At 37.6% G+C, this 22,372-nt stretch overlaps 1 protein-coding gene across 2 annotated transcripts in view; it reads right to left on the bottom strand.

Annotated features, from left to right (window-relative positions):
- Positions 1-781: 781 nt before the first annotated feature.
- The window catches only part of STEAP4 (STEAP4 metalloreductase), a 24,740-nt gene continuing 3,149 nt past the window's right edge, over positions 782-22,372 (bottom strand). Inside the window, exons 2-5 of one of the 2 annotated variants that reach the window (XM_049641404.1) lie at positions 8,351-8,808; positions 7,182-7,709; positions 5,471-5,635; positions 782-3,862 (exon numbers count right to left, since the gene is read on the bottom strand). In XM_049641404.1, the coding sequence (XP_049497361.1) occupies positions 3,575-3,862; positions 5,471-5,635; positions 7,182-7,709; positions 8,351-8,806 (1,437 nt within the window). In that variant the 5' untranslated portion in view covers positions 8,807-8,808 and the 3' untranslated portion in view covers positions 782-3,574. The remainder of the gene's footprint in view (positions 3,863-5,470; positions 5,636-7,181; positions 7,710-8,350; positions 8,809-22,372) is intronic. The other variant, XM_049641405.1, reaches the window with a different exon arrangement.

Consider the following 22,372-nt stretch of genomic DNA (forward strand, 5'->3'; position numbering starts at 1 on the left):
TTATGGGGATAGAGAATAAAACCTGCAAGCTCTGTGGGCGGCACCTTAACTGTCATTCCACCTTGATTTTGGGGAGAAGGTCCAGAATCTTTTGGGTTCCTAGAGGTAAAATTCATTACACACTTTTATCATTATCATGGCTCTTTTGTGGTCCCTGAACAATCAATGCAGGAAAAGCTTTTAATGTAATATCTGATTGAAGTAGCTTTTCAGTGGGGGCTTTTCTGTTTGCTTCTAGCCTACTCCAGGTTGCTAGTCCTCTATTTCCCAGTTTTTATTTTGCTTTTGAAAGAATGGTTACACCCATCAGGCCTGCAGCTGTCCACTTGTGCAGGGCATTTAATATCCGGTCTGCAGGCTGAACTCCAACCTGAGGTCAGTCCACTGGTGAAGTCATTAGCCCCGCCATGGTGGCATCTACCTGGAGGAAGAAAGGCGTTTTGTTTTCTACTTCTAACTGAAATCTGGTGTGGGATAATATGCCCCTACCCCTGTTTGGCCAGCTGATGCTCTCGCCTCTCTGAGGGTAAAATTGAAATGCATAGGGTATTGCAGTGCACCCACTGATGAGCTCAAGCATATATTGCACAAAGCTGCAAATCTGTTAATGTGCTTTAAAGCCCATGTCCTGCCTCTCCTTTTCCTTATGCCTGAAAGGAGGTATTTTTACTTCCAGATGCCAGAACTACTGTGATTTAAATCCTTCCAACCTTTTCTTGCCTTTTTTTTTTCCTTTTGAAACGCTAATGAGTCAAAACCAGAATTAAACAAACCTGGAATGTATTTTTAAAATGACATTTAATGAGTACAAATTTACAAAAGCAGTCATCCCTTAACATGGGGCAGACATACAAAAACAAAATGTTTATGAGCTCAATAAAAATTTTCCTAGAATACAGTGAAGTTTAGTCTAACTTTTTTATGTAAAACGGTCTGGACCTGTTAAAAGGAATACAGTTTGCTACTTTCGTCTGCTCCAAACTCATTCTTTCCAACCCTAGGTGAACTGGAGGAGTCAGCTGTGTTAGGATGGCCAAGTTGGTTTGATGGTTGGGGAGGAGGGATGTTGAGAGGGATGAAAGGAGGAAATTGGCTTCTCTGGTCCACCAGTGGGGCTGGCGACCCTTGTAGTTGAAGCTGAGGGTCAGGCCTAGCAACGCACTGTTACACCAAAACCACTGGACGTGTTCTTTAACTTCTAGCTTCATGGATGGCTTTTATTAACTACATAGGTAGAACATTTTTACTAGGTTATAAAAGTAGAGTTTTACTCTAGGCAGCTTCCCCCGCCCCCCCCCCCAGTTGTATTATTTTCTATTTTTAGTGATGAACTATGATCAAGTAAAAACATACCAAAAAAGCATGATTAACCCCAGAGGTTTTCTTTATATCAGCCTGGATAGTATTTAATTTTGAAGCAACCATTCTCTAGACAAAGAGCAGGCTCCAACCCTAGAACACTCGGCTGTTTTGCACAAAACAGAATAGATGAGTAATGACATTTTCTCTGTCTTTCCCACTGATGCTCTAGGGTCAGTGCCACACACCTCAGCTCTGCTCACAGTTTTCCAGGTTTCTTGTAACCTTGCTTGAGTGAATCAAAGATAAATTAATGGAGCATGCATTCTGTGTGCCTTCTCAGGGAACACAAACTGATACAAAAAACAAAATCTGGGGCTCTTGGGTGGCTTAGTTAGTTAAGTGTCTGACTTCAGCTCAGGTCATGATCTAGTGGTTTGTGGGTTCCAGCCCTGCACTGTGCTCTGTGCTGACAGCTCAGAGCCTGGAGCCTGCTTAGGATTCTGTCTCTGTCTCTCTCTCTGCCCTATCCTACTCACACTCTGTCTGTCTCTCTCTCTCTCAAAAATAAATAAGCATTAAAAAAGTTATTTAATTTCGTAATCCCAATTCTTGGCAAGTATTCCAAGGAAATAATTTAAAGTATGGAAAAAAGTTATAAGTGCTAAGATATTCTGAAATGTTATTTGTTTTAGTAAAAAAACAGATATAACCTACGTGTTTAATTAGCGCATTGGTTAAATAAGTGCCCATTTGATGTAATATTAATGCAGCCATTAATAATATACATATACCATGTAAGTAAGAGAACAAAACCACTGATATATTAAGTGAAAAAGGGAGGATGTGAAGTTGAATATACAGTATAGATGAAACTATTTTCAAAAAGTTTCATAGAAAAATCTCCTGGATGGTGGGTGATATTTTAATATATTTTAATCATTTTGCATCATGTAGAATATATGATAATAAAAGTTAAAACAGAAAGAAAAATAGGTGGCCTTTATGGAGTAGGCAGAAAAATGTCAAACCCAAAGCCTTTGGGTTATTTCATTTTGTGGGAAGTGGGTGCCTAAGGCCCCTTTCAGCTTCATGCATGAGCCAGGAAGGCTAATCCTGTGGAAAGTCATCTTGGAAATGGTATTATCAGCACAGGAAAAATAGAGCAAACCATCTGCATTACAACAAAGATTTGAGAAAGAACCAAGTCTTATATTTCAGCTACTGTTCATGCCTCCCTACCCTAAGATTTTACATAATTCTCTCTCATCTATGCATTTGTCAAAATTATACTTTCATTATTCATTTAATGTCACTGCTTAAAATTATAATAAGCCTTGAGAATTAGAGAAGACACTTTTTTTATACTAGAAATCCATTTCATAGATGATTAGTATTGACCAATATTTGGAATATAGTATTCACAAAGCATACCACAATATCTAAATCATACATACCTAGTATAGTGCAGCTTTACAAAATTTATGTAGCTTGCTGTCTAAAATTCTGGTTTATGTGAACTTTTCGTGCAAGGGTTTTATCAACCTTTCCTTGCTTGTTGTACACTGAGAAAATCCAAGTGGATATCTCTCAATTGTAACTCAATCTTCCCTGTACTTATTCCTTGTAAAGGAAGGATCTTACGACAACAGTAATAGACTTGCATATATCCAACCCATGGTTACTTCCAATCAATTGTGAAATTATTTGTTGTGTTATAAAATGGTTCTCCACAGTACACATCCATGTTGGCAAAAGCAAAATCAAAGAGCACATTTAACTACAGAATTCACTATGGCAATATTTTTGACCACTTTCACTTACAAAGAACAATAAGAAAAATTCTCATTCCTTTCACTTCATTGGTCCTCCTTTTCAGACATACCTCAGAAAGCCTTTATCAGTGGCCACCATCATACTGTTTTCTTTTTCATTCCACTCAGCCCCTTGACCCAGAGAAGGAAGTTGCTGTACTTCCTCTGGATTTTGCAAGACATTAGGTCATGCACATGCACGTTGCCCATGACAAAACAACTTTTTAGTGTGAAACCACAAAGATAACCATGACCTCAGCCCTGCTACCTCTGGGAAAAAGAGAGGCAGGGGCCTACACAGATTCATCACTAACCTGAGATTTACTGGTGTTCTATTCCTATCTGTCAAGTTCTTAAAGTCAGGCAACAGTTCCTTCTCTGTTAACAAACTTCAGGTCATGGTGGGAGAAAAATGGCTTCTTAACTGTTCCCATTACGTAGCCTTCTCTAAATATACACTACTACAGTTCAGAGTCCAGGTGGACTGAACTTTGCTTTAAATATCTTTCTCCATTCAATGTCGGTTTCGCATTCCTCTCCCAGCCCTGGCGGATCCGTGTAAGGGTCTTGTCTATACATGGCAGGACAAGGACGAACTTGATCACCAGCACGATGCAGGGAATGATGAGTGCTATCACGTAGGCTGAAGGAAGGTACCATATGAGACTCGAAGGACTGAGGAATCTCTTGCCACCATACACCATGGTGTGGGCTGTGCATAAGATCAGGGTCAAATAACCCAGTTTGGACTGGATAAGCAAGAAAAGAATATGTACATTAGCACTATATTTATATTTTAAAATGAAACACTCTAAGCCAATGCAGGATATTTATTACCAACCACAAACCTTTGACGTGTGTAATATTTAGAACACTCTGCTAAGTACTGGAGAAAACATTAACCATCCTTCAGGTTGATAAATATTTCATTTAAAAAATATTGTGCTTATAAATGATATGGTGGTTTCATCCTTTTTTAAAAAAATTTTATTCTTGAAGTATAGTTGGCATACAATGTCACATTAGTTTCAGGTGTACAACGTATTGATTTGACAATTGCATATGTTTTGTACTGCTAACCATGACAAGTGTAGCACCAGCTGTTACCATACTATGTTATTACAATATTATTGACTATATTCCCTGTACTTTTCATTCCTGGGATGGGCGAAATAGGTGAAGGGATTAAGTGGTGGTTTCATCTTAACCTGGCTAGATGGGAAAGTTTTCCAGAAGTAAACTTTTTTGAGTTAGAATAAGTAATATACTGTGGCTTCTTCCCCAGTGGTGAACTCTTTCCTTGATCAACTTTTCTGGAGGCCAGAGATGCTAAGATAGTATGTCCTTAAGAAGCACCACATTAGTTTATGTTACAGACTAAAAGCAGATGCTAGCTAATTTCTATTGCAGTAAAGAACAATTAGCAAACTTTACTTTTGTTTGTTTGTTTTGGCCTAAATTCTAAAGCTCAATGTTTATTTCTGTCTTAATAGCCTTGACTAAAGGTGTTAGCATGAGAAAATGTTGACTGCATTTGTTCTCTGGGAGAAACTGCAAGACTTTCAGAAATTCAAATAGTTTTATAAAATTCAAATCCAATTCCAGTTACTAATGGTCTTTTCTATTATACTGATTCACAATGAGCATGCATCAGAATAATTCGGAAGGCTTGTTAAAACACATTGCTGGGCCACACCTCTAGAGTTTCTGATCCATTTGGTCTGCGTGGAGCCTGGGGACTTGTGTCTCTAATAAGATCCCAGGTGATGCTGAGGTTCTAGGTAGCGCACTTTGAGGACTACTGGTCTATAAGAATAGTAACTAACTGCTTTTAGTGAGGTGTCTGGTGGTTGGTATGTGGGCAAAACCAATTCTTCCTTGTATAGACCCGCACTGAGTCTGGTATGACAGTCTAACAAACCTTGCTTTGGTGGTTTTAAAGTTGAGTTTAATATATGCCTTTTTTGTATCAATATGTTCTTATTAGAAGGCAGATATCAGAAGTAGAAATTTTGTCTTTGGGTTTCTCTTCACCTTGTGCCTAGCATATCCCTACACACAAAGTTTAATAGTTATTGGTGCTCTTCACTCTATACTCACACCTGTGGCTCTAGGAGTAGTCAGCAGTCTTGGCATGTGATGCCCAGCTAGGAAATGAAACTATTATGCAATGCCTTTTGGTACCAGAGTTTAGCATTTTTGGACTTGAACGTGTTTCACTTGCTATTTTTGTGACACTGCGGTGGAAATGAAGGAGCATAATGAAAATCTGTACATTGTATGAGAGAAAAATGAAAATATTTGTAAAGCCAGACTTATTTTGCAATATAAAGTAGATTATATCTTGAAGTCATTACCTGGACAAATCGGAACTCTCTCCAGTTGACCGTGTTGCTAACGGATGGCAAGGAAGTGATTCCCAAGAGTACAAACAGGAAAAATCCAAGGATTCCCAAAGCTACGTATGAATCACTAAGCCAGGCAGTAGAGGTGCTAAATGGATCTTCTCTCTTTGCTGTTGCCTAAGAAAAATTATTATCAATTTTTAAAAATTACATTTTTTTTTTACAAACTGCCCAGACTTTTAAGGGCAGTGAAAAATACCTCTGCATACTATATTTGCTCAGGACAAATCGTATGTATTTCTTAATAATCACTTGAAAATAACTATAGAGAAATATGTACTTGGAAATGATATTTCTTGGTAGAAAAAGTAATTGGTTCTGCTGGGACTTTATTATATAGTTGACTCTAGGAATTGTGTAGAAGGTTTTAATTGACCCTATAAATTCTAAAACAAAGTAAACATTTACTTAAACCTTCTTTACCATATGGCTTCTTGTTCCTCAAGCAAAACTTGATGTTCTCAAATGATTATATCTGGATTCTGTTCATCTGCTTTATATGCTGATTATTCACACACACAACGTTTGGGTTCTTTCATGTTTATTATGTCATAATATAGCATCAAGTCTGCCCATACCACAGACTGAGAAAATCCAGGCCCTTTAAATGGGACTGTTACCTAAGAATCTCCTGTGTATTTGAGAAATAATGTAGAGAAATCCACAGAAGTACCATCAATGAGTTATTGACTAAGAAACTTTGAGACTTCAGTAAGATTGATCAAAACCAATTACTTCCAAACTAGAACGGATAGATAGCACATCCTCTGGGATTGCTTTATGACTCTCTGAGCTGATTCTCTCTGAATTGTTCACTATGCAGAAAATAGTATTTGACATTTGCTCAAAATTGTTTAATTTTCTAGTTTTTGAGGATGGCTTTCTGCAAGTCAAACATTAGTGGAGGTATAAGCACCCTTTTGTGAATTTGTTTACCTTCCTGTGACAGAGGTTTGAACAGTCCCCTTACTTTTATAAGATGTTTGGTTTTGACTTCCAAAAGGAAGTAGCATGCACAACAAGAGAAGCTTAAAAACTCATTGGTTTACATTTCTTGACTGCTCTCCTTCCCTAAGGAATTCAAGTAAGTGTTATTAGGTTTCCTGAGCCTCCAAATCTGCCAGTTTGCCGGTATCCCAGTGAATCCTGCAAGTACACATCTGCACCCAAGCGAACCTGGGAATCTAACTTTCATTCTCACTAGTTTTATGGGATCTCAACCAAATTCATTAAAAAAAACCAAAACAAAACAAAACCCTAAAACCCAAACTCAGAAAAACCCCAAACCAAACCAAAACAAAGAAAACCCCAAACAGGAACTATAGTCTACATTAAAAAAAAAAAAATAAAGATGGTTTGGGGAACCTGGGTGGCTCAGTCGGTTAACTATCTGACTCTTGATTTCAGCTCAGGTCATGTTCTCATGGTTCGTGAGTTCCGGCCCTGTGTCAGGTCCTGTGTTGACAGTGCAGAGCCTGCTTGGGATTCTTTGTCTCACTCTCTCTCTGCTCCTGCCCCCTCTCTCAACATAAATAAATAAACATTAAAGAAAAAAAAAAGATGGTTAAAAGAGTGATTTTCTATAATTGTGAAGTGGAATATGATGTAGCAAGATTTCCCTTTGCTTTAAGGAACTGGAGAATACAAATGAGTAGAGATTTACCTGGGTAATGGTTCTGTTTTTAATTGTCCATCGTACATAATATCGAATAGGAATCACTAGTGTGTAGAGGACGTGAAGGGAGGCAAATCCCAGTGCCACCAAGCCAAGCTGCTTTCTGCAAAGCATCCAATGGTCAAGCCAGTCCGGGAATCGGCGGTATTTTGTACCTCGGTACAGTTGCAGAATGGCAGCAATAACACCCGGGAGGTAAACCAAGGCAAGCAGTGTAAGTGCTGCTATTGGGAAGACACGATTTGGAATGGAAATAGCCATGCGAAATGTTCTATCTTTCCCGCCATTAACATAGGGGTAGATTACATCTCTTATAACACAGTAGAAAAAGAAGAAGACACACAGAAAGGCAGACAAATAGAAGGGGAACTTCCACATTGGAAACAGTTGCAGGGGGTAGTTTTCAATTTCTTTGGCTGCCATGAGAGATCCTTGATCCAGTGGAGTAAGTCCAAGAGTACGAACAATATCCATTACTCTTTGCTTGGCTTTGCTGTCATTTCCACAGACGAACACCTGGGTTAAGAATAATTTATTTTGTACTTATTCTTTCTTTAATAATTACTTTGAAAGTCTATGTAAGCACTGTGCAGAGCAAGGACGTGTAGTAGTGAACTGCTTTTCAAACAAGGATATAGAAGCAACATGTTTTCAACTTGCACATGCGTGCTGGATAGTTAAGTACCAGGGTTGAAATTGAGAGTGGTTTTAAGTATATCACACTGACACAATAGGACTTGGTTCTCCCAGGGTGATGGTTTGATTTTTCTTCTGTATTTGTGGGTACTATATCACTTTGGGATTACTTTTAATCTCAGTGAATAAATGGAATCAGTTTCATACAGTGTGATGAGAATGGGAAGGATATCCATCAACAATTTAACTGTGTTACTTTTTAGTATTTATAGGAGGCCTCTGGAGACTGACACCATTGGCTTCAATCAAACTCAAAGCTGAGGGTGCTGACATTGGGAAATAAATCACAACAATTGACAACTTGATTAAGCCCAAGAAAATTATCCATGGCACATATTAGCAAACTGAAATGTTTAGTGGGTATTTTGTTTTGTAATTATATTTTGGCATCTTTGAGGAAAGTGGACATTCAAACATTTACTTTTTTAAAGATTGAGTATAAAGTAATCATTTAATATTACCTGTCGATTTGCATCCAGTGCTCCAGACTGGAGAGCCCAGGCTGAGATGGTGTTAAATGCTTTTACTACGTGAGCACCTGGCACCAGCTGAGCAAGGTACTCGGCATTAGATTCTGGATACTGATTGATCTTGAGGTTATTGCTGATGTCGACCAATGTTTTCCCTTTGAGCACCTCAGTTAGTTCTGTGAGAAAACCATAATGCTCTCTGTGGACTGCTATGATTATGATGTCTGATTTCCGGGCCGCTTCTGAATAGCTCAAGACCTCTGCACCGTTGGGCAGCAGACTGGACTTCTGGGGGTTTCTACTTCCAAAAACAATAGAATAACCACACTGGAGCATTTTAAGTGCCAGTGATCTTCCAAAATCTCCAGTTCCAAAAATACATACAGTCTCTTGCTTTTCTGAAGAATTCATAGTAAAAGGAAATGCATCTGTAGAAGTTTTTTCCATAACTGAAATATAATAACAGAAATAGTCAACAAAATATGAATGCTCAACCTGGAAAAGTTAATGAGAATCATATCCAGGAAACAGTGATCATCTGAGGTTGCTCTCATCTTCTCATGAATTATCTCAAGCGTAATTCCCACATAATTTGGAAAGAGTAAAAATTTTCATGTATATGCTCACATGTGTCTCATTTAACAAAGTCATTAGTGAAAAACTTCTGTTGGATAAAGAGATGTAGTGAAGAACCAAGACACTTATTGGTGGATGCTTTAAAGCATGGACCTGTGTTACAATGATAACTGCATTTACCTAACACTTAACAGTTCCTAGAGTTCTCAGAGCAAAATCTAGCAAAGAATGCACTAGTAAGGAAATTGTAGACCAATTTACTTATGTTTTATGATACAAAAATCCTAAATAAAACATTAGCAAACGGAATCCAGTAGCTTGGCAAGAGAAAGTGTGCATTGATCAAATGGGGATTATTCTAGGAATAAATATAAAGATTAGTTCTTTAAATTCAATATTAGGAACTCTACTAATATAACTTAATATATTAGAAGATTTAAGGAGAAAAATACAGTCAAATTTATGTATGCTAAGTGGACATATGTTAAAATTTGACATTTATTTTTGATTCATAGTCAAAAAGGAACAGAGAGATATTTCTTTAACATACAAAATATCTCCCTCAACCTAAAATCAATTAGTATTATACTTAAAGAGAATTACAAAAAAAAAAAAAAATGACCAGAAACACTCCCAATAAAGTCATAAGCCAGAGAAACGTATCTGCTTTGACCACTTTAGTTATTATTGTTTGGAAATTCTAGCTAACACAACTAGACCAGAGTAAAAGATTTGAGATATAGAAAGTCAAAAGGAGTTGTGGATGATCAAACTTTAATTTTGGGAAACTTGAGAAAGTCAACTGAAAAAGTACTGTAATAAAATCAATCCAGCGTCTTGTTCAGGAAGCCAATTAATATCAATATTTTTCATTTATTAAAAAATAAGTTCAAGATTTAATAGAAGAAAGGGTCCTATTTACAGTTGCAACAAAATAGAGAAAATATTTAGGAATAAACTTAACAAGATAACAAGACAGGTACAAGAACTAGATGAAGAAAAATTAAACACTTAAATTATCTGTCTCTATCTATCTATCTATCTATCTAAGTAGAACCATAATAGAACTAGATGGAAACATTGAGATTTCTTTTATAACTTTAGAGGGGAAAGGCTCTTTTCCTATAAATTCCTGAAACCATTAAAGAATAAGGGAATAAATGTGATTACATAAAAATAAATAATACCCGCAAAGCAGAAACCACTATAAACAAAGTAAGAAGATTAACAAACTGGAAAAAATATTTTTAACTCCTACAAATAAAAAAAAATAATTTCTGGAAAGCCTGGGTGGCTCAATTAGTTAAGCATCCAACTTTGGCTCAGGTCATGATCTCATGAGGTCATGAGTTCGAGTCCCACATTGGGCTCTGTGCAGACAGCTCGGAGCCTGGAACATGCTTCAGATTCGGTGTGTGTGTGTGTGTGTGTGTGTGTGTGTGTGTGTGTGTGTGTGTCTGCTCCTCCCCTGCTTATGCTCTCTGTCTCTCAAAAATAAATAAATATTTTTAAAAAATTGTCCTTTAGAAAATTAGGCAAAGGATATAAGTTGACTGTTTATCCTAAGGTGATATGAAAGACTTTTTAATGTAGTGAAACAAAAAAATCTTAATCTTACCCAAAATAAAAGAAATGCAAGTTGAAACTAAAGTTGGATACTGTTGTAAACCATGTGAGTTACTTTTTGGAAGTTTGTGAAATTTAAATTAAAAACAAATCAAATAAAAGTCCTCAAATTTCTCCAATGTAATAAAATAAACTTGGTTGTTTTATTAGAATATTTTTTTTCTTTTAGTACTGAATTTTTCCCAAAATTAATTAATTATTTTTAAGAGAGAGAGAGAATCTCAAGCAGGCACCATGCTCAGCACAGAGCTCGATGTGGGGCTCAAACCCATGCCCCTGAGATTATGACCTAAGCCAAACCCAAGAGTCAGACCCTCAGCTGACTAAGCCACCCAGGCACCCCTATTATTTATTTTAAATAACATTTATTATTTAGTTTAAATTTTCAATTGACCTTTTCCTTTCTTTCTCCTTCCTTCTTCCTCTTTCTTTCCTTTCTTTCTCCTTCCTTCTTTCTTCCTCTTTTTCTTTCTCCTTCCTTCTTCCTCTTTCTTTTTCTTTCTTTCCTTTCTTTCTCCTTCCTTCTTTCTTCCTCTTTTTCTTTCTTTCTTTCTTTCTTTTTCTTTCTTCTTTCTTTCTTTCTTTCTTTCTGTCTGTCTGTCTGTCTATCTGTCTCTTTTGTTTAGTAACGTATCCTCAGTGCTAACAAGAGCATTGATTATGATGGACTAGACACTTCCTGCTACAATTTGTTGAATGATATTAGAAAGGTGCATTGTAGGTGTTAGAAGTAGCTGTTTGCTCTGTGTGCCAGGCACAGTGTGGGGCACATAATGAAGAGGAAGTTGAATGATTATGATATAAGCACGGGGAAGAATAAGGGAGAAGGAGAGAAGTTGGGGAGGATGTTGTAAAGACATTGCTTCTTTAATCCAAATGGGTTTAAAGTAACACTCAGTGAATTTGCTGTGGAATTTTAAACCAGATGTAGTCACTATTTAATTTCTACAGGGTGGCTTTCATGCTGATTGTAGGACATATGAAGCTTGTACCTTTTTAATGGGATTTCAGAAATTTGCCCTTTCCATTTAGCCTGTGGAGAACACCTATACTCTTACCTGAGCTTATCTAAAAATGTGTACCTGTATCACAAGCAGACCAGTTAGAGCTTTGGAGGTAGTCACAAGTCATGGAAGAAAAGGACAGGACATACAAGACTCTCCTGTGCTTCCACAGGAACTCTTTGAATAACTGAATTAATCATAGCAACTGAATCATTTTTAAAACCAGCTGGTGACTGATACCCTGAACTTTATCAGAGACGGGTGTGACCGCATGTAGGGAAGCACCTGAAGATGATATAGGGCCTCTCAGATGGGAACGTAGCTGTGCCTTTGAAAAATTTTTAGTAGCATCTACAAATGTAAACTAGGTTAACAATTTATATTATATTGGTTAATTGCTAATCAGTTAACACCTTGTTCTTACATCTCAACCCCTCAAACTGGTAAATGATGCCTTAGTTACTGTCAGACTGTGAGTGTGTTCAAAGGTCAGATAGCTGTCCCCTCACTTTTCATCCAGTCTTTTATCCTAACATTATTTTCTATCTCTTATATTTGGATGAACCTTTGCAAGCAAAATACAGATTTGATAAAGTTACCAGCAACTGTTAATGAGATGGATGGTATCTTTATTGATATATTCTTACTTGGATCATCTTAATCATTGCAAAGTGAGAGTGATTCCAGACTCAATTTTGGCAGTTTGGCCACTACCTTAATTTAGTCTAACCTGTCATAAACTTAAAAAAAAAAATGAACATATCAGCTAAACAGCACTATTGTTTTGCTCCAACTTTTTTTTTTTTTTTTTTTTTTTTTTTGTGAAGCTTAAACATAGGGCTTGAACTCATGATCATGAGATTAAGACCCTGAGATCAGGGCAGCTGGGTGGCTCAGTTGGTTAAGCATCCGCCTCTTGATTTCAGCTCAAGTCATGATCTCATTGTTTCGTGAGTTTGAGCCCCACATCAGGCACTGAGCTGACAGCACGGAGCCTGCTTGGGATTCTCTGTCTCCCTTTCTCTCTGTCCCTCCCCTGCTCGCACTTTCTCCTCTCAAAAATAAATACATAAATAAACATTAAAAAAAGAAAAAAAGACCCTGAGATCAAGACCTGAGATGAGATCAAGAGTCAAACACTTAACCAACTAAGCTACCTAAATGCCTCTTTCTTTGCTCCAATTTTTACTACCACTCTCAGCTTGGGTAAGTTACTTAAACTCTTGGTGTCTCTCTTTCATCATCTTTAAAATGAGAGATTGATAGTACCTACTTTGGAGACAGTGTGAGGATTCGATGAACTAATGTATCTTAATATAGTTCTTGAGATATAGAAAATGCTCAATAACTTATCTAATATTAATAGGTTATTCAAGTAATTTAGTAATTTTCTAATTAACCAATCTATTAGTTACCTAATTAATGAAACCTTTATATAAATTCTATAAATTAAGGGTTAATTTTGCTTCTATAACGGATTATTGGAAATATATACAATTTATCTGGAATAGCATTCAATAATTCTTAAGAAGTTTCTGCTTTCCTCACTTATTTCTTAAAAATCCTGTGTGAAATGGCTTTAGGGCATATGAATTTATCAAAACATAGATATATAAACAGTTCAAGTGTGAATTTCTCTCATTTGTAATTCTTTCATATTTTATTTTAATATTTTACTCTTAAAGTGCAGCTTAACAATCTAGTGTAACACACTTGGGTTATTACACCAAACATTAAAATTATTTTCACTCTTGGGACACCTGGATGGCTCAGTTGGTTAAGCGTCTGGTTCTTGATTTTGGCTCAGGTCACGAGTTCGAAATCCACACTGGGCTCTGCACTGACCCTGCAGAGCTTGCTTGGGACTCTCTCCCTCTCTCTCTCTCTCTCTCTCTCTCTCTCTGCCCCTCCCCTGCTCGTGCTTTGTCTCTCTGAAAATAACCTTAAAAAAAAATATTTTCAGTCTTAAACCTTCAGAGATATTACTGGGCAAATTGGAGGTACAAAGATGGTAAGGAGGTATTAAAATATCACTGATTGATTTAGAAAGAAATAGGGCAATTAGTTACTCCTTATCAAGTTACAGAAGTTATAAGGTTGATAATTGTGTTGGCCACATCTTGAGCTCCTCTTCAAATCTTCCTGGTTCTACTTTTAGTTATTGGGCAGTAATGGAGCTCTGCTGAACTTCCACTGCCTATCAGAGGCTCGCTTTGGGGACCCAGTTTGGGGACCCTCTTCATTCTTGTCCTGAGGTTTCTCTGATACCTGTACCTGCTTAGCATTCAGACACATATGACCCATGGGGCCACCATAGCCCAATGGAGGACGTGGCCCCCTGGATAAATGCTGACCCTTTCATCTTCTGGCACGCAGCTCTGACACGTTTTATAAGGCTCCTCAGAAAGCCACAGCAGAATACAGCACCACTCCTCCTTAGCAGTGGCCAAATTAAGGCTCTCTCCTGCCATCTTTCTCATGTTCCTAGTTTATGCCCCTTGCTCTTCACTCCCGCTCCTTGGAATCACTTCCCTAGTAAATTCTGCATGCATACCTTTGTCACAGCCTCTGCTTGCCAATCAATCCAGGATAATACAACAGTTTGGTTATTGTTTGTTTTCATGGAAAAAGAAAAAAAGATCAGATCTCAGGTTACCATAACTGGGATGATGAAAAAACATGTGAAAAATAAAGTTATTAATTCTTTGGAAGAATTTAATTCTGAACTCTTGGAAAAAATTCCAATGACAGGAGTTCATAAAAAGGAGATGTAGGCATAATTGAAACCACAAGGGAGATCAAGTTGAGGGTTTGTTTTAGAGAAGGTATTATATAAAAAAGGAAGTTACGCCCATTTCTTACCATTTGTAACTCAAAATAGCTCCCGTGTGTAAACGTGGGTTTCTGGAGGTAGTAAGATTTCTTATGCCACTTAAAAAGTTTCCTAATCCTATTTTACTTTTAAATGTAGGATGGAAGGAACAAAGAAAATAAGAAATGTGTTACACAGGAAGCAGAGGTATTAAGGGAAAGTAGAGTTAAGATAGTTAAAACATGACATAGTGATTTCTTTTTCCTTCTGCTCTTTACACACCTCAGTTCTGTCACAGGAAACACAAGAATACTCCCTGGATTGGAAAATCATTCAGAGGCTCCTTGAGATGAAGGCCAAGACAGGTAAAGTGACCCCACTGGGCGTTCATATAGATTAAGAGATTGGTAACCAACAGCACAGATGCAAAGGTGGAAGATGACTTGGAAGGGCCATGGTAGCAGCCACCAGAGAAGCTTGTGTGCCTGCGCATGGGTGCACTCATGTGCGTGCGTGTAAGGCACAGAGCGGGACTAGGTGTGGGTCATGTAGAGTCTTGCCTGTCATCTCCCTCTGTCTGCAGATCCCAGCCCAGGCATGGGGAACCTGAGACAGCCTTCTTCTGGGGTATTCCAACTAGGCTTCTCTTGAGGAAGTTAGGGCTTGTCTGGCTTGTGTGTTTTATTTCTATCACCTCCTAGAGGTCAGAGATGAGAGAGGGCCCGGCCACTTCCAATTTAAGAGCATTCTGGCTTTAAAAAACATGGAAATGTCTCAACAAGATAACAAAAATTGCATGTTTTAAATGTTTATGCTTAACAAATCAATGCTATTAACAAAAGAATATTTTTATTGAAATACCTATAGATTCACAGGAAGTTGTAAAGATAGTAAGAGAAGTTCCTGGGGATCCTTCATTTCCTCCAGGGGTTACATTTTCCATAACTGTAGTACAATATCAAAACTGGGAAACTGATATTGGTAGAATGTGTGTGTACGGTTCTCTGTCATTTTATCCCATAGGTAACTTCATGTATCCACTGGCGCCATTAGGATACAGAACTGTTCTAGCTCTACTCCCCTCTCTGCTCTCTTAACCCCTGGAAATCACCAGGCTGTTCTCTATCATTTTGTCATTTTAGAATGAAATATTTAAACAAATCACATAAAATGTAACTTTTTCATGCTGACATCCCCCCCTCCCCCTTCCCTTTCACATAATGCCCTTGAGATCCATCCAAGTTGGTGCATGTATCAGTTTGTTCCTTTTTATGGCTGACTACTGGTCCATCGCATGGACTTCTTCATTTGCTTATTTGCTACTATATGTCCTGTTTTTGAAAAGTCATCCATTTTTTAAATGGATTTTTGTTTTTTTTAACTGTTGAATTTTTATATATTCTAGATATGAGTCCTTGGTCAGATAGGTGGTCTTCAAATATTTCCTCCCACTCTATAGCTTGTTTTTTTATTCTGATGGGTCATTCGCAGAGCAGAGGTTTTTAATTTTGATTAAATTTAATATATTGCCTTTTCCTTTTGTGGATTGTACTTTTCATGTCATGTCTGGGAATTCTTCACCTAGCTCTTGGTCTTGAATATTTTCTCCTCAAAGCTTGGTAGTTTTATATTTTACATATAAATCCATTATCCATTTTGAGTTAATCTTTGTACAAAGTCTGAGGTTTAAATAATTTTTCTTGTCTATGAATATATAATCACTTCCCTATCAGTTTTTAAAAGACTATTCTTCTTTCATTGAATTGCTTTTGTACCTTTGTCAAAAATCGTTTGCCTGCACATGCATGGCTCTATTTCTGGGTTTTCTATTCTGTTCCATTGATCTATGTTTCTACATTCTGCCAATTCTATGAAGTTTTGATGACTTAAAATTAGGTAGACTCATTCTTCCCACTTCATTTTTTTTAATTTTCGGAACTGTTTTAGATATTCTAGTTCCTTTGCCTTTCAATATAAGTTTTTGTAATATCTTATCCATAGCTATAAAAATTGTATATTTTAAATGCTTATACTTAACAAATCAATGATTTTTGACATTTTCTGAGAATAAAACATAATCTATTTGTTTTGTTTAGGAGATAATCATGGGCTGTATTACAATATTAATTCATATTAAAGTATAATAGCAGTGTGCAGTTATCTGATAAGTAGATACAAATCTAAACTTGTAAAATAGACTTCTTTTTATCCTAAGCAGTATATTTCTGTATATGCATAGACCTCATTTGGAGAACACATCAAAATAAAATTTTGAAGTCCCTTGTGTATCAGCAGCCAGAGGCAAATTGATCTTTCTCCCCTCTCTGTGCCCTGGAATAGATCCTGTTCTGCATTCCTTTTAGTAAGAAGAACAGGGATCAACAACCCAAAGCATGCCCATTCTAAAAGGTGGGCACTTTGTCGCCTTGCTTTTGGAAAATGGGCCATTTCTTTCCCCTAATGTTTTCACAGAATGAAGAGGAAAATATGTAAATACTTATGAATATAAGACCATTTTAAAAATGGGAAGAGGAAAGAAAATCTTCCCCTCTCTCTCAGGTGCAGAGAGCCCTGAAAGGAAAAATTAGCCTTCATGAATCCTCTTACATCTTCTATTCTGATAAATCTATAGAAAATACAAATTAAGGTAAATTCTTTGATATAAAGATCCAATCTTATATTAACACACAATATTAGAAGGCTTACTTGTTTTTTAGTTTACCCAGTTTTATATATTTATACAAACTAAAAATGCAAGAAAAAAATGTTTCACTGAAAAAGGTTTGGAGGTAATCATGAAAAGGACTATAAAGACAAAGCTCTATCATCATCACAACACACAATTTTGCGTAATAGAAAGTGTGCTGGGAACCATGATAAAACCATAAGTAGGCAAAGAAGGACCCATTTATTGAATTTGGTTTGGACAGGAATGCAGGGAGAGGGGCCATGGTGGTAGTATAGACAAACAGATGTCTTCCTGGCACTCTTTCCAGAGTTTTGTTCAACCATCAAGGTGAATTCTTAGAATCACTAAGGTTTATAAAATGCAAACACCCATACACAGGAACCACTAGAAAGTAGTGGTTCTCAACCTTGGTATACATTAGGATCACATAGAGAACTTTTGTAACATACTGATGATCAAACTCTTGCAGAGTCTCAGTCAACTGGTCTAGGGTAGAGTCTGGGCATTTTCTTTTTCAAAAACAGCTCCCCTTGATGATTCTACTTGAGCCAAGAATGCAAACCATTACCTGTTAGCTTTCAGTTAATGGTCTGCTACAGTGGTTCTCCTCCTGGTCATACATTAAAATCAGCGAGGTAGCTATTAAATGCTAGGGCACCACCCCCTGAGATTCTGAATCAATTGGTCTGAGATAGAGCCCAGACATCTGTATTAACAAACAACAACACAAAAACCCAACCCAAACAAGCAATCAATTCTAAGGAGAACCATGGCTGAAAACCACTGCAAATGAAAAAAAGATAAGTCTATCTTTTTTGGAGAGAGATGATAGGGAAGGGAAAGGCAGAGAGAAAGTAGGGTGTTGATGAGGTTATAAGGGTTTGCAGGAACATTTCACCTGCTTTTCAACTTTCCCACCACATACTCATTGGCTGAGTCTGAGAGCCTAGAATTCCTATTTTTATGAAAACCAGAGGCAGGAATGAGTGTGCAGGACCCACAAAGAGGAAACTCGAGGAAGTCAGACTCAGGGTTTGGTATTAGACAGCCAGATAGGGTTTTGCTTTGTTCCTATCTCAAGGAAACCTTGACAGGTTGTTCTCCATGAGCCACAAAGTTTGTTGGATCAAATCCCCTCACAGATCTACTACAGTGCTCCTGAATTTGAATAGTAACTCTCAAATGGTGCCATACACTATCTCGTTTATCATTTGGACAAAACCATTATTAAAGATATTCTCCACCTTTCCCCACTTAATAATTCAGCTTTGAATTCTGAAACGATTGTTCAATCCAAGATTTTGAATTCTTTTGGCAGGTATTATCCCCAGTGGACACATACACTGCCCCTGGTGTTGTAGCACGCAAACCCAGGGATCTTGCTTGGCCCCTTCCAAAGAGTTAGAATACAAATAACATTTTTAAACTCTGTAAGATGTGACACGATTTTTCATTTTAATTTGATGCCTGTAAACAGGGATTTTTTTTTAAGTCCCTCCTTCTGTTTTATTATTCCTTCTGAATTTCAACCTGAAAGCCCTACATGACTTGACAACTTATTTGTAATGAGCTGAAGCCCATCAATCAAGTATCTCCTTTCATCACAAGGCAGAGGGGCAGCAGGGATTTGTGCAATGGTGCCAGTCTTCTTGTGATTAGAGCATTTGTTTTAATATATCCCAGGGACAAATGGAAAGCAAAACATACTTAAAAAAAATTTTAAACCTTCCACTAACACATGAACTCCTCCAATTTTTTCACTGAGCTCTTTCTGTATTTAGTGAACTCAAGGTTCTTCAGAGAAAGCAAGAATATTCACATTTAAGCATGTATTATTTTATTGACAGGTATATATTATTGCAGCAAAATCAGAAGACCTTGGCTTAAAAAGACTTCTGACTGCAGTTTATGAAAAATGTAACATGTCTATAATCAATGGATTTTTCTAATTAATTGGTTTTTTTTTTGACATTCAGTCTTCAGTTGCACATGTTATTTGAAAATAAAACAGTGCATTTCTTATTTTAGCCTTGTAGTTAGAAGTACCTCTGTTAGTAATAGCCACAGACAAAAAGATATCTAGCATTTAATGCATTTAATCCAATTAAAAACCACTGTAGGTTGGTTGCTGAAAAACTGATAAATTATTTCAATTGTTTTGTGAGAAAATATTATTTATCTCATAGCAACCAAGTTTATGGATGATTAGCTTTTACGCTGGCCAACAGAATAATACAAAAGGAAACAGGAGTCTTAACCTGTACAGTTTGATCAAGTCACAAGAACATAACTATATAACCTTCACGTTAATGTTCTATAGGGATTTGCTAATAATGAGAACCAGCTATGGCCTGTGCTGCAGCTATAATGATTCTGTTAGTAACATTTCATTGCCACCCAATAAATTACCAAGACAGCAAGGAAATGCAGATCTCTAGTATCTATTTTAATTGTACTTTAAAAGAAAAAATTATTTATTTTTAACTTAAGTTCTCCATGAAATTCTCGTTCAACCAAAAACCTTACTAATACATGTTTTCACATTTGGATCTCAGCCACATCTGTCAAGATTCCCTGGCCAAGAATTTTATCATGTAGGTTCATTAGCCACTGACTAGGTTGGTTAATTTATTTGATTAAAGCCTGGGGCTCATGACAACAAGGTCAGGAATTTAGTCACGTCTGAGTTAATTTGCCTTGACCTCTATTTACCTTCTAAATGCTGGACAACTTCTTACAAATCTGTAGTTTACCACACATTCAGCATCAGAACAGAACTGGACTTGCCACCATCAGAAAAATAACTCTATCTTGCTGATTAGGTGGCATTTGGCTTGTACACGCTACATGGGGGTTTGCTTATTGGATAATTTGGTGATCGCGACAACCCACTTAATATTTAGTGTCAGTTAGTGGGGTTTGCTTTTTCTAAGACTACAGTGGTCAGGGATATTTGGCAAGTGATTTGATCATTTCAATTCTGAATGAACTTTGTTTAAGTAAATTCCCTATGAATAGTCATTTATCTTCACATTGAGGCCACGAGGAATTATCTAAATATTGATAACTGCCAACTTAGTTTGGGGGTAGAGGAGTGTTGCTGTGGATCTGATCCCACTCCTAAGTCCCTGCTGATGAAACTCAATTCTGCTTCGGGGCGCCTGGATGGCTCAGTCGGTTAAGCGTCTAACTTCAGCTCAGGTCACGATCTCGCGCTCCGTGAGTTCGAGCCCTGCGTCGGGCTCTGGGCTGATGGCTCAGAGCCTGGAGCCTGCTTCTGATTCTGTGTCTCCCTCTCTCTCTGCCCCTCTCCTGTTCATGCTCTGTCTCTCTCTGTCTCAAAAATAAACATTAAAAAAAAAAAAAAGAAACTCAATTCTGCTTCATATTGTCTATCTTCTTACCATTTAAAAAATAAATCTCCTGGGGGCAGGGGAGAGTCACACATTCTTAGGAATATAGTCTCCTTCATCTTTTGGGTACCATTTTCTTCTCATTCTAAGCTAGCTATCAGAGGCAAGGACTCCGCTGTGGCCAGAGTGCCTCTAATGTTTGCCAGGACTGATCAGCTTGAGCTTTGGGGCCGGGTCTGGCCTTGTAGCTGCTCTGTGTCTTACCCCAGGGAACAAAGTGCTCTTGAACTGCTCCCCTTCCTCCCTGTGTTATACTCTGATATACAAACTTGAGAGCAGTGCTAGTTGATAAATATTTTTTAATGAGACAGCTCCTTCTTTTAAATTCCTCGGTTTTCAATGTCAGCTCTTTTCAGTGGTATCTGGCCTGCCAGGTAAGAGCTTGACATTAGGCACGGTGGGAATCTTCATGCCATGGAAATCAGCAAATGTGATCAATCAGGACTTTTTTTTTTTTTTTCTTCTCAGAGAGCCATTTACCAGCACCCCATTGGCTCTTTCCCTACCTTTCCCACACCTCCCCCCTCCCCCCATTCCCAAGAATTGCATGTGACCGTGGAAATGGGAAAGTAGTTCCTGCTTTCCTGGGGGAGATAGAGACAGGAGCCTCTTTGTGTACTGCTATCCCCAAACACGTATCTTTCCATTTTTCAGATATGCTTCAAGAATGCACAATTTGGGATCTTAGTCTAGGAAAACCAGAGGCAATTGATACGCTTTCATTATCAACTGAATCAAACCATTTGCCAAGCTGCTAACTGCTTTCTCCTCAACATCCTCCCCTTTCCGATACCACCCAAGTCAGGGCAATTGAATAGGATGAAGAAATCATTTTAGTACTTGGGTAATGTAGAAGAAATAACTGGAAGTATGATAAATTTTTTTTTGTATAAGAATGATTTGATACAACTTAATTCTTGTGAACTGTTCACTAGGCTTTGTATCTTATACCATGCTTTCAAGTATTAAAGAAGGGCTAACATGTTTTACTTAAGTTAAACTAATTAAAACCTTTAAAAATTCAATATTCCAATTTTCCTGGCCTCAGTTAAATGCCTTAATCCTATTAGATCACTCTTTAAAATGAATTACACTCTAAAGTATTATAGTTACACATTTTTTTATGAAACCCGGTATAGCAACATAATAGGGTTACTAAAATTAACGTTAATGAGAAGCACCACCAAGTTTCCTGCAATTTCTTCCTCCTTTAAAAAAATACTTACAATAATTCCTACTATTTATTTTATATTGACTGTACAGTACAAAGCAATCTCATGCTTCTCCCCAAATGGCGAATGTTTGAAATCTGGACACTTTGACCTTAAGTGGTACAGTGCAGGGGGCATCTGTGCTCAGAACCTACTACATTCATAAGGGTTCTTATCTTCCAAAAATAAAAATCAGTGTTATCAACATGTTGATAGGCTTTCATGTTTGCAACAGACTTTTTGAACAGACTCTCTGTGCCAGGCACTGTGCTGTACTCCCTCTTGGGGAGGACGTAGACACATCCTCAAACTGCTATAATATAGTGTCTAAGGACCCAAGCAAGGGATTGCGCAAAGTGGGTCCCAGGTTAAAGAATGGGCACAAGTTAATCTGGGAAAAAGGACAAGGAAGTTTACTAAAGTCTGCGCAAAATTGCCTCAGCCACTATTTAACTTGGGCTTAAAGCTGTTTCCACACCCTGTGAAAAGAGCAGGTGCAGATGAAACATGCATAATCAGTGTGGACCATTAATTGCCCCTTCATATTCTCATGTTCCTCAGCTTTGGTGCCGTCACCACTGAAGACCTCACTGGAGTCCCCTGCTCTATTGTTAATGCCATCCCCTCCCCTCCCCCCCCCCCCCCCCCCCCCCCGCATGTGTTAGTCATTCAGCCCGCCCCC

This window comes from Panthera uncia, chromosome A2, assembly GCF_023721935.1.
Source record: "Panthera uncia isolate 11264 chromosome A2, Puncia_PCG_1.0, whole genome shotgun sequence".
NCBI lineage: Eukaryota > Metazoa > Chordata > Mammalia > Carnivora > Felidae > Panthera > Panthera uncia.